The sequence below is a fragment of the Magallana gigas genome, chromosome 5 (assembly GCF_963853765.1).
Source record: "Magallana gigas chromosome 5, xbMagGiga1.1, whole genome shotgun sequence".
NCBI lineage: Eukaryota > Metazoa > Mollusca > Bivalvia > Ostreida > Ostreidae > Magallana > Magallana gigas.
The window spans coordinates 35,003,207-35,016,626 of record NC_088857.1 but is presented as its reverse complement, the minus strand read 5'-3'; the positions used below and the strand labels follow the sequence as shown (position 1 = coordinate 35,016,626).

At 34.4% G+C, this 13,420-nt stretch overlaps 1 protein-coding gene across 2 annotated transcripts; it reads left to right on the top strand.

Moving 5' to 3' along the window:
• The first annotated feature begins 249 nt into the window (after positions 1–249).
• On the top strand, positions 250–8,980 carry LOC105337691 (lysosomal aspartic protease). Of its 2 annotated transcripts, none has more exons than XM_011442552.4 (9): positions 250–410; positions 2,091–2,226; positions 2,554–2,677; positions 2,835–2,953; positions 4,273–4,472; positions 5,204–5,326; positions 5,569–5,716; positions 5,945–6,043; positions 8,708–8,980. In XM_011442552.4, exons 1-9 carry the CDS (start codon positions 346–348, stop codon positions 8,873–8,875), a joined length of 1,182 nt encoding a protein of 393 aa, XP_011440854.3. In that variant the 5' UTR covers positions 250–345; the 3' UTR covers positions 8,876–8,980. The 2 variants fall into 2 exon arrangements, with proteins under 2 accessions (XP_011440854.3, XP_011440855.3); XM_011442553.4 differs by having other exon boundaries at positions 6,835–8,980.
• The last annotated feature ends 4,440 nt before the right edge of the window (positions 8,981–13,420 follow it).

The following is a 13,420-nucleotide window of genomic DNA, read 5'->3' as shown; positions in this document are numbered from 1 at the left end:
GTCTGATTGGCTTCCTTAACGTTTCTTGGTAGTTAACATTAAAATTGAAATGCCACACAATCTTGATTATACACAAAATCTGTCATTCACTATCATGCTCTTAAAAGCACAGGGGCATCGTATCTGCGCTACTGTCATAGAGTGTAGAGCGGATACGATGCCCCTAATCTACGCATATCTCACGTCTCTTGACCCCTGGACCCAGCTAACACTACGTCGAAACAAGAAGACACCGGCAACTAAATGAAAAGTAAAAATCACGTGATTTGTCATATGATTGTTCACCCTGTGACTGTTTTTGTCTAACTCAGTAACTGCAGCAGTGTTTCGCCGGTGTACAGCAAGATGAAGTCGTTTCTGAGGGTCTCCATCCTACTTTTTGTTGCAGCATATGTCTCTGCCTTACAAAGGTAAGCATCATATCCTATCTTCAAAGCCTTTTTCTTGCATTTATACGATGAACAGCAATCGTTGCAAACAAAGCACCCTATCCTATGAGTCGCGTAACGTTACTATGACCCCCCCTCCCCGTATCGGTTGGAAAGCGTCAGATCCTATTCTCTTTTGAGAAGTGGACAGGCATAGCCTACATCCGCTATGCCTGTCCACTTCTCAAAAGAGAATAGTCAGATCCATACTTTTGCGCTCGTAAACAAGTGCTAGGCATGTGTTGGATCTCTCTCAGTTTGTTAACCCAAGTCTCTTTCCTGAAATCATTACATATCTGACACATCTTATTGCTATATGTACATGTAGCTAGTCTTGCTTAGATTGAAAAAGGTTGGACTATTCTGTTACGTATGTTTGAGTCATTTAACAGTCTGTTTAAAATTTTAACACTATCTACTTGATGATTTACTGTACATTAACCACTTGACCCGAGTAAATGGAGTTCTCAAATCTCAGGGAGATTTGTTGAGACTAACAATTTTGTACTTATATCTCTTATGACAAGATATACAGTAAGTGCAACATTTTTAGTATCACCAAATTTTGCTGAGAGCAGCTAGTATATGTTTATCCCTGGAAACACATGATTTTAAAATATGTAAGTTTTTTGTAAGATACATGTACTAAGAATTTATGCTCCTTTATGGTTGGATTAATGTATCAATTTCAATTTTCTGCAAAATGGGATCATGTTCTGATATCCTTTTATATTAATGTGAGTACAGTGCTTTGAACCATTCTTATTACCATACATGTGTACACATTGTCAAATTTACTATGTTTATGGGCAGTATAAAGTTAACATCTTTAGAAGTACAGCAATTTTTAACAGTAGTTGAGTACATTGACCCTTAAGTGTGCCTTGCTCCCCATTGCCATTATCATTTTGGCAATATACATAGTACTTAAGGTTCTAAGGTAATATCAATTGGGTAGTTATAAATTAATAGTATTTACGGTATTTGTAATAAAGAAAGGTAATCTAATTTTCAGAAGGCACAGTACTGTACCAGAGCTATATGATTGATTAATTACCTCTAGTAGCCATACTAGTATTTATATCTTTATGACCATGAGAGATTGCCATTGATGAGTACAGTTGCAGTGTTCATTCACAATAGTACATGTACATGCATATATACATGTATGCTGATGTCTTTGTCTGCTTTTTTTTCAATCATACAACTCTGTCCTTCTTGTGTTTAAATGTGTTTATTGTGCATTATAAGTATATATTGTACATTTTTCCTCTTGGCCCCAAGAGTCATCAATTGAATTGTACATTGAAAATTAAGAATGTTTTGGTAAAATCTTTATCTTGAATTATTACCTTTTTTGGTTCTGCATGGAATTGACATAATTAAAACAGAGTATGTACAATGAAAGGCACAGACAAGTCATTTGAAAATTTAACTTGTTCTTCTCCAGAACAATGCCCAAAGTTATAATTATTGACACATCCACTAATTCTTTAACAATTTAAAAAAGGTACTTTTTATCAATATAAAAGTGCTTAAATTAGAACTGATTATTGGTATGTAATTGAAAACCAGTTAGTGTGTCTCCTGATTTTGTATAACAATTAATAAATTGAATAAATTGCACCATCACTAGACTGTGTTCTGCACTTATTTTTTCAGAATAAAGCTCCACAAGATAGATAAAACAGTCAGAGAGACTCTTTTGGAGAGAGGAACTACAGCTGAATATCTAAAGAGGAAGTACAATCGATATGAGACCGGACCAGAGCCTGAACCTCTGTCAAATTATATGGATGTAAGGCTTTATTTCTTATTTATTTACACTTTACCATAGTTACATGTACATGTATTTTTTGTAATGCAAGCTCAGTCGCTTAGTCAAATGATAATTCCTTTACAATATCATGCATAATTACCTGATGATATAGATGCAAAGGACTTGAAGGTTTATTATCTTAAGATTATAGGATCAATTCTTCCTAGTTTGTTGAAACTTACTGAGAGGACCACTTGATTTCCATACATTCAGAGATACATTTATTAATAACTGCGAATACATTTTTAACATTCATTTAAATTGTTTGAAGTACTATTGATAGTAGTCTTTAAATATCATCAACAGGCTCAATACTATGGACCAATATCTATCGGAACTCCTCCCCAGAACTTCAAAGTCATATTTGACACTGGCTCATCAAATCTTTGGGTTCCATCAAAGAAATGCAAACTGTCAGATATTGCATGCTGTAAGTATTTTGGTATTTGGAAAAAAACATTTTATTTTATGAAAACAATGACACAACAGTTTCAGAATTTATTACATTGTAATAACTGACATTAGGTAGCAGGAGATGATATAGATCGTTTTTTTGAAATGAAACAGAAATCTGCATTTTGTTTCAGTATTGCACAATAAATATGACAGCACAAAGTCATCAACTTACAAAGCCAATGGAACTGATTTCGAGATCCGCTACGGAACAGGAAGTCTGAAGGGTTTCCTCAGCACTGATACTGTTACGGTACGGTCCTTGAAATTATAGATGAGGGTATATATATAAACCAATTTATATAAGTAATACCTTATAATTTGAATTAACTTTCCAAGAATAAATAGTTTAAACAATTGATTAATTATCATGTAAGCACATAGTTTTTGGATCATTAAACTTTACAAGAATTGTTGGCATGCAAATTTTTAACATTACAACAATATTTTATTATGTAAATACATGTATTAAATATGGTTGACTGCAGAAACATATATGTTTGCACACGCCTCATATGGATCAAACAACTTGTTTAGTACTTAAGGAGAGATATCCTTTTTTTTTGCACATGTAGAGCTGCTTGACTCAGAAATGACTGAGTTGATGGCCTCTTTAAAATTTAATTTGATATACAAAGAAGCATCAAATGAATAGAAATATAACCTGCATTTTAAAGATCCTGTATGATGCTCTGTTAACAGGACATTTTATTCAGTCTTTGAAGGACACTAGGTCTTGATCATATTGGGATATGCTCTTTCACTTATACAACAATAAGGGAATCAAATTAAATAAAGGATCACCCAAGACATGATCATGGATATAAAAACATTTTTTCTGGTCAGATGGCAAAAATCTTTTAACTACTTCTAGACAAATTTTTAAATCCCTTTTTGTATGATAATCAACATCTATGTGTAGAGCTTGGTTAACTTATAAATCACCACATTGATATTAGTATTAGGCCTAGTAATTCTCTCTTTTTTTTCTCGAAGTTTTCACATTTTCTTTGAACTTAAAACTTTGTTCCATGCATTATCAGCCAAGAGTGTTAAAGTAAATTTAAAGTACGATTTCTTAATTGCTCAAAGGACACAATGTCCTATAGTTATCGAGATAAGAATTGATAAAATTGATAAAGGACTGTGTCATGACATGAAAACTAAAGGAATGCTTTTATCTGAATCATCAAGATGTTTGAATGACTTTACCCTCACACTCTGTGTCATTGATGCATCACTTAATTGTAACCTGGATTTAAGATCATCTTTTTTATAAAGCAATAAATTATTTTTAATGCATATAAATGTTTCAGTTGTACATGTATATTCAATAACTATGATTAAATGTCGATGTAGAATTGACAGAATGCGATATATAGATGATAGATTCCTTTTTTTTGAAATTCACAATAAATGAAATATATACAGTCAAATAAAGTTGATTTTAAGCTTTACTAAACAATTCTGACCATTATAATTGTTGATTGAAAGTATCTGTGTTATACACAAAGAACATACACGTGTACATGTACCTTGTGATATTTTACAATCTTTACATCTCCCTTGTAGGTAGGAGATATCAAGGTCAAGGACCAGACATTTGCCGAGGCCACAGAACAGCCCGGAATCACATTTGTTGCTGCCAAGTTTGATGGAATTCTGGGAATGGGCTTCCCCGAAATATCTGTAAAGGGTGTTACACCAGTCTTCAACAACATGGTAGCACAAAAACTTGTCCCAGCACCTATCTTTTCTTTTTACCTGGATAGGTAAGATATTTACATTGAAAGATCCATCATACAGTCTTATAATTGACCTCGCATTCACCCACAAGTACCTTACTTTTAACTTAATGAAATTTAATTATTTTATTATTGACTTATTTATTTGTCATTTATTTGTCATTGGATATATACACATTGCATTTTATTCACTTGAATGGATTTTAGGCATGGAGAAATATCTTTATACAATTTTCACCTGACTCATCAACTAGCTAGTACACAATGTAATTACAGTCAAACTTCGTTATCTCGAACTAGATGGGACTGTTTAAAAACTTCGAGATATCAAAGTATTCGAGATATCGAGAGAAGAATACTTAAAATAAGTAGTTGGGACTTACAAATCACTTCGACATATCCATTGTATTCGAGATTTCAGTGTTCGAGATATCGAAGTTTAACTGTATGAAGTTTTATTGATACAGTGATGTACAGTGATACTGGGTTATTTTTGCCCCATCCTTGTAAATGGTTTAGTCCAGTTTTGAATTCCCCCAGCAACACATGCAGTTAATAATAAATACTTGATCATTCTATTCAACACAGCAATTTTGAAATTGTTTTGGATTTTTCCATTGACAACAAAAGCAAAAGGGGCGAAAATAAAATAGAGATATAAATTTCTCTGTATACAGTACTAAAATCCTTAAATTTATAGTATTAACTTATTTCACATACCGTACATGTTTTTTCATATATTTATGTAAAAATTTCAGAAATCCAACTGGAACGCCAGGAGGAGAGATGATTTTGGGAGGAAGTGACCCCAAGTACTACTCCGGAAACTTCACCTACGTCAACGTAACCCGCAAAGGATACTGGCAGTTCAAAATGGATGGGTGGGTATTGTTTATTGAAGTTGAATATTTACACTGAGTGTTAGGATGACAGCTGTGTGAATATACAAGGAAATTCCCCGAAGTCTTGCTAAAGATAGACTCACCATTGTCTTTGCTGTCTATATACTAGAGCAATACTATAAATCTGCCGCTGTCTGTTTTTGTTGCACCAAAGTAATTTCATCCTGGGCTGTATAGACCTTCTTGGCACACACTGGAATTTTCTGTTCTCCAAATTATAGAGTTAAAGTCAATGGAAAGGCATCAAAATACTGCTCTGGAGGTTGTAACGCCATTGCTGATACTGGAACTTCTCTTCTGGCTGGTCCATCCACGGAAGTCAAGTCTCTCAATGCCATGATTGGAGCTAAACCATTTGCTGCAGGGGAGGTAATACATCTGAATGGTACCTAGAACAAGAGTTACCTTACTTAACTTATATGAAATGCACTCTGTCTTTATAATTAATTCATTAAAAGAGTTGAATTCTTATTCCCTTTTCTCTAATTGATTTGATTATAAAATTGTACAGTGGAAGGTGTCTTGAATACCACAATTTGTTGAATTTGTAATGCTATGATATTATGATGTGTAAATATTTGTGTGTTCTGTTCACAGTACACTGTGGACTGTTCTAAAATTGGAAGCTTGCCTCCAGTGAGCTTTACACTGAACGGAAAAGACTTCACCCTCCAGGGCAAAGATTATATACTAACTGTAAGTATTATAAAAAATAGAAACAAGACCATTTCTCTGATCCCCCTGAATCAATGATGCAGCTGTTCATTAGGAAAGTACTCCATTTAATATAGACAAGTTGCGCATATGATCCACTATCTTTTTCTTTGATAATCAATGATTACAGATTGTGTGGTCTATAATGAATGAAGCGACCTCATAAATCATCAGTTATCAGTCGAATAATGATGGTGACCTTAACTTTGTTTGAATTGTGTCAGACAGTTGTAATCTTCACTGATATATTTATCTCTTTTTGTGTGGTATATCATAGATGAAGGCGCTGACATAGAGATAACTGTGTAAGATTACCTAGTTAAAGGACAGGGACATTTTGGATAAAATTTATGGGCAAATTGTTATATCAAATTATGTATATGCAATCACAACTTGGTCAATATTCATTTATTGAAGCATAAACACCATGTAGAATTTTAAATGATTTTCTCAACAAATAAGATTTTAGGTTCATCATTTCCACAGATTATTACAATTGTTTTTTTGAAACAATTATACTGCTAAATCATTAAATTTATGGGGATCAATTTTCATTGTCAATTTTTAAAGTTTTGTTCTGATGAAATTTTGTAAATCTGGTCCTTAATTTATAGCATTTAAAGAATGTTTTTCATGATTTGTTTGGAATATTAATTTGTGGGTAAGGGGTATCCAACTAATCCAAAATTCATCCCCCATGAATTCAGTATGAATGATTCCACAGCATTTTATGAAAAACAAGGTTTTATGATGAGACTTGCTGGTAATTCCAGGTATCTGAGATGGGTCAAACAATCTGCCTGAGTGGTTTCATAGGACTGGATATTCCTGCTCCAGCCGGCCCTCTGTGGATCTTGGGCGACATTTTCATTGGTGCTTTCTACACAGAGTTCGATATGGGCAATAGCAGAGTTGGCTTTGCCCGAACCAGTAGCTAAATATCTGGGTTTCTATATCCGGGATGTAGTATTTCCTCTGTATTGATCTTGGCTTTTATCACTGAGTTCATGGAATTATATCTTCAGTTGGGATTATTAAGGAACATTCCATTTTGTTATGAAACCCATATTTTCAAATACAGGCTGAAATGTCAGTTTTATAAAATTTGTACCCCATTCAGTTACTGATGAATACAACTTGACAACATAAATTTAGGTGAAATAATACTGGGATAATAAGGGGTAATTGTTATCATTCTGTCTCAAACAGTTTTGCCCTCTTATACTAACATCTTTTTTTCTGCTTTTTAGAGTAGTGCCTGGAGATTTAGCTTTTTGGAATGGGCTGTCTTTTTCTTTTACTCTTTGCTTTTGAATAAACAGCAGTTGATTTCGCTATCATTTCTTTCAGTCTCAATTAATTAATATCAATACTAGAGTTGTTTGTGTCTCTTCAGACAATATATATTTTTAAAATTATTTTGGATTGGGGGAAGGGAGGGGGAAGTTATTGCTTAGTTGGTATTTGTTCATACGGAACTAAGGGCTATAACTTTACCAATCATCTTTACAAGCTAAAGAGATAAAAACTCTTGGTTAGTAAAATGATTGATTACATGATTTATACTGTTACTTATGCTAGTTTATTGTCTGAAGGGATACAGTAGCTTTTTTTGTATGATTTGCCATGACATGCTCGAATGCACGTGCATTGTTGGTGTTTGTTTGTTTTTTTTTTATTTTGTGGATGTGTGCTTTAATGATTTCATTTGTAGACCCTTTTGCATGGTTGATAATAAAAAGAACCGACATAGGTTTCTTTGAGAACTAGTGCTATGCGTATGTGTAGCGTTTAATAAATAATAGCCTATATAATGATGAACTCTAGCGATTGATTTAAAAAAAAATCTCGAAGACTTCAAAGTCAGAACCATAACAGCTTCCATTAGGAACTATTGGTATCCTGAAATCAATATGCATTACTGTCATTATATCTCTATATGAACACTAACATACATATCTCTTTGATTTATTATCTACGATTACACCCACTTACTATATATCATATCTTATATGCTGGAAGGATTTTTTTGATAGAGAGCATGCTATACATGTAGCATCGAGTGTGTGAATATTTAACCCATTCAATTTTGATCTGATTACAAAACAATCCGCTAGCATCATTCGTTGATAGAAATTGATTTGAAATGTTTTTGATCAGGCATTTGTTGTCGTCCCGTACTACCGTATATCTGGTTATTCTCATGATGATCTAGTTTTCGGGGGGGGGGGGGCGATCACTTTTACATTGCAAAAAATTATATCCTGTATTAATTTCTATAAGAATATTTCCAAATTGCAGAATATGACTGACTCAAATGAATTTTCACCATTTTCGCAAATTTTGTGATACACGTAAAAAGAACCGGCTATACGGTATATATACACGTAGTTGACACTGATATCAGATGCACGTGTAAAATCTTATTGGCGGCTGCATTAGCATTGTGCAAGTATTACTTTACGTTAAGTAAGCGAATGTGGTATGTAGCATGCATGTGATTGAGGTCTAGTATTATATTCATTACGCACAATAATTGTGTTTGGCGTGTGTAGTGTGCTGCCGTATCGTCTTTGCACGGTGCCTTTAGACTATCACTAACTGCATGTAGTTCTTTTTCTAACACACCACTAATTCATTAATCAGGTCTCACAGCAAGGGCAGACTATTTGTTTGAGCGGTTTTATCGGTCTAGACGTCCCACCGCCCGCCGGTCCATTATGGATTCTTGGGGATGTTTTCATTGGTCGATTTTACACCGAGTTCGACATGGGAAACAACAGAGTCGGTTTCGCCGAAGTGGCCAGCCCATGAACCGTTTAATAAATGTATGATGTGTTATATCAAAAGTAGAATGTTCACGTTCTGAATTATCAGGACGTATATTCTTGTCAACTTTAATAAAATATATTTATTTTCTGTATTGTCTCTTTTATTTTGTTTCAAGTTTGAGTTAACTCGCTGTTGTGATCACTAAATTAATTTTAAGTTCTTTTGTATTGGTTTGAATAACGTCCTTACATTTGCCCCTAGCTCTCAACGTTTATGTATTTCTATGGTTTTAATACTACATTTCCCATGTTAGAAATTAGAAAAGAAGAAAATTTATTTGCAGGCTGAAGAACATGATTATATCAAAACGATTCGGAACACAGAAACATGTATTTTAGAGACAGTTTTTAGAATTCACAATTATGGGCAACAGTACACTTTCTTTGCAATTAACAATGGCAATAAAATCAATATTTTCCTTAAAAGAACACGAATGACCAATATTATGCAAAACCTAATGGGTTGATACATTTAAATGCATTGATTTTTAACGTCAGCAGGATCGTTTAATTACAATTACAACTAGTCGAATATTTTCATGCGATTGAAGCTTGACTAATTTTACAGAATTTTGCTCTAATGCTTTAAAGGGGTATGGTCACGATTTTGGTCAAAAATTATTTTTCCGATTTTAATGTTTACAATTCTTCAAAAGGGCATTTTTAATGGGCAACCAAAATTTTATTGTCATTAGTTGAGTTACATGTATAAGCGAATTACAGAGCTAACAATTCTTTGCTATGTAAACAAAGCTTTTGTTTACATTTCGAATGTTGAAGTGAAAGTTCCAGTTTTAAACCTAAATTAATTATGTTAAATGTTAGGATGTGTTTATTTATGCTCAAAATAAATGAGAAGATACTTGACAAATCAGCATGAAAATGATTTTTTACTTGCATATTAAACCTATGTAAACAAAAACAGGACACGAGCCTTGTTTACATGACAAAGAATTATGAGCCCTGTATCTTGCTTATATCTCTACGGATTTCATTTGATCAGTAGATATGCATCGGATTCCATAAATCATTGTAAATAATAATAAAAAAAAAAAATAAACAAGAGGCAAATTGGCCTTAACGGTCACCTGAGTAGCATATAACCCATACACAAACTTGTCGAGGAGTCTCATATATGCATTTAATTAGGTTTCATTCTGGAGTAGAAAAATTAGAAATTTGTAATGACGACCACCTCCCTGCTTGAAATCTTTCAAAAAGAACTGAATCCTATAATAAACTAGAGGTACTGTGAGCAAGCTCACAATTGATACCCCCCGCTAAGAAAAAAATCATAACGCGTGTATTTTTGCTATAATAGAAAATATTGGATGAATCTATTTCACTGTCCATTTTCTATAAATAACAACTGTTCTATTTTTTAAAACTGGTATTAATGCTAAAAGGAGTAAACAAGCAATTTCTATCCTTTAATTCCATTTAATTTTAAGTTAACTGTTTATGCATGAGGACATTTGCATCCTTCTGTTAACAACCATGACTTGAATAAAACGAAATCCACATGTCAAGCAGCCATTTAATATTTTAACATTTTGAATTATTGGTATACTGGGCCCGATTTTTTGCGAAATTGTATCCCCCCCCCCCAAAAAAAAAAATTTCATCGGGGCAGGCCATTTTCAGAAAAACGGGGATGAGAATCTAAAAATGATTTTATGTGGCCTGAGACAAGCAAGCTTTGTGTCAAATTTTAGCTTTTAATATTTCCATAAATACAAGACATGACACACACAGAATTTAGCATTTTTGAAATAATGACCTTGAACCTCCTTAATTGACCTTGGGTCAAGATCATGACACAACCTTTGGTCATAAGCAATATTTTTGTGAAGTAAGAACATTCAATGCTTCTCACTAAGAAAGATATGGACCGGACACGAATTTTGCACTTTTTTCTGCCAGTGACCTTGCCCTTGCCCAATTGACCTTGGGTCAAGGTCATGACACACCCTTTGGTCAAAAGCAATCTTTGTGTGAAGTAAGAACTTCCAATGTTTCTTCATAAAAAAGATATGGACCGGACACGAATTTGGCATTTTTTTCTGCCAGTGACCTTGCCCTTGCCCAAATGACCTTGGGTCAAGGTCATGACACAACCTTCGGTCATAAGCAATCTTTTTTAAAGTAAGAATTTCCAATGATTCTCCATAAGAAAGATATGGACCGGACACGAATTTGGCATTTTTCTGCTAGTGACCTTGCCCTTGCCCGAATGACCTTGGGTGAAGGTCATGACACACCCTTAGGTCATAAGCAATTTTTGTGTAAAGTAAGAATTTCCAATGTTTCTCCATAAGAAAGATATGGACCGGACACGATTGCACAGACAGACGGACAGACAGACGGACAGACGGACGGACGGACAAGGTGATTCCTATATACCCCCCCCCCCCCCAAACTTTGTTTGCGGGGGATATAACAGTAGATGCTTGTGAAATATGTATTCCCCTTCCCTTGGAAACATCCACAAAGAAAATGAGCGGAAACTGCAAATAACTGGAATTTTTCTATGTCAAAGGGCCATAACTCTGTCGAAAATTCCTCGATCGTACCCAATATCAAACTTGACCTATATATTATCATGATAAACCTGTATAACAAATTTCATACCAATATGTTCATCCTCCGAAAGAAAATGAGCGGAAACTGCAAATAACTGGAATTTTCCACGTCCAAGGGCCATAACTCTGTCGAAAATTGCTCGATTGTACCCAATATCAAACTTGACCTAGATATTATCATGATAAACCTGTTTACCAAATCATCATTTCAATATGTTTATCCTCTGCGAAGAAAATGAACGGAAACTGTTGGTTGACCGACCGACAGACAACAGCAAAGCAATATGTCCTCCCTTCTTCAAAGGGTGGCATAAATATATAAAAAATTAAAGATCTGATCTACAAAATCATGAATTCAGTTTTCCTATCAGGTGTGTGGGAGTAAAGAAGATAATTTTTAAACATTATATGCATTAACACCTATACATCCATTTTGGCCCTGCCCTAGAGTCAAAACCCATACTCCAGAGGACATGAAAATTAAAATTTCAGTAAAGGACTTCCTGGTAAACATAATTATAAGTCAGTTTTTTAATACAGATGTGTGAGAATAGAGAAGAAAAATTTTAAACATTATATGCATTAACACTATATTGCCATATTGCCCCCCCCCCCAATGTTCTGAACTCCTGACCCAGGGGCCATGAATTTCAAAATTTAGGTAGAGGAGTTAGTGGACATCATAACCATGTATTCAGTTTTTTGCCCACACGTGTGGGAGAAGAGAGGAAGATTTTCTAAGATTTAAATCATTTTACTAAATGGCCATATTGGCTCAACCCCAGAGTCTGAACCCCTGACCCAGGGGTAATGAATTTCACAATTTTGATAGAGGGCCTCATGGACATCATAATCATGCATTTAGATTTTAACAAATATATATGGAAGTAGAGAAGAAGATTTTCTAAGATTTAATACATTTTTAATTTTTTACTATATGGCCATATTGGCCCAACTCTAGAGCCTGAACCCCTGACCCAGGGGTCACGAATTTCACAATTTTGATAGAGGGCTTCATGGACATCATAATCATGCATTTAGTTTTTAACAAATATATATGGAAGTAGAGAAGATTTTCTAAGATTTAATATATTTTAAATATCTGGCCATATTGGCCCCACCCTAGAGCCTGAACCCCTGACCCAGGGGTCATGAATTGCACAATTTAGGTACAGGGCTTCATGGACATTATAATCATGCATTTAGTTTTTAACAAAAATATATTGGAGTAGAGAAGAAGATTTTCTAAGATTCAATACATTTTTGCTATATGGCCATATTGGCCCCACCCTAGAGCCTGAACCCCTGACCCAGGGGTCATGAATTTCACAATTTTGGTAGAGGGCTTCATGGACATCATAACAATGCAACCAGTTTTTTCCTCGCATGTATGGGAGTAGAGAAGAAGATTTTTGAAAATTTGGCTTTTTTTTGCATATTTGGCCCCACCTGTGGCGCCCCGAGGGCGGTAGAGCCATGAATTTCACAATTTAGATTCCTCTTACCAAAGAGATGCCTCACACCAAAAATGGTAACAATCAGCCTTGTAGAAGTTAAAAATGTAATTTGTTAATGCACGACGCCCGACGACGGACGAAAACGGATAGCAATAGGTCACCTGGGGTTACTCAGGTGACCTAAGCAACAGGTCATCTGAGTTTACTCAGGTGACATAACAAAAACAGAAAATAGAAATTGACTTAAATCATGACCATGCCCCTTTAATCACGGATACTACTTAAGATGACCCAATCTGTAAATTGAGATTTATATAAACAACACTAAAGATATCAAATAAAATGTTCAGGAAGGACATTAATATGGTTACATATATGTATGTACTGCGGCGAAGTAGGGTGGGTTTTTTAAATTGTCAGAGCCACGATTATAATAGTATTCAAATACCATATGAAATCTCTGCTCCAAATCATATTTATGTACATTAC

Bases quoted from the DNA above. Each gene is read 5' to 3' on its own strand.
- LOC105337691 (XM_011442552.4), top strand. From the start codon at position 346: ATGAAGTCGTTTCTGAGGGTCTCCATCCTACTTTTTGTTGCAGCATAT. The intron at 411-2,090 runs GTAAGCATCATA...TTATTTTTTCAG, and splicing joins TATGTCTCTGCCTTACAAAG to AATAAAGCTCCACAAGATAG. The intron at 2,227-2,553 runs GTAAGGCTTTAT...TATCATCAACAG, and splicing joins CTCTGTCAAATTATATGGAT to GCTCAATACTATGGACCAAT.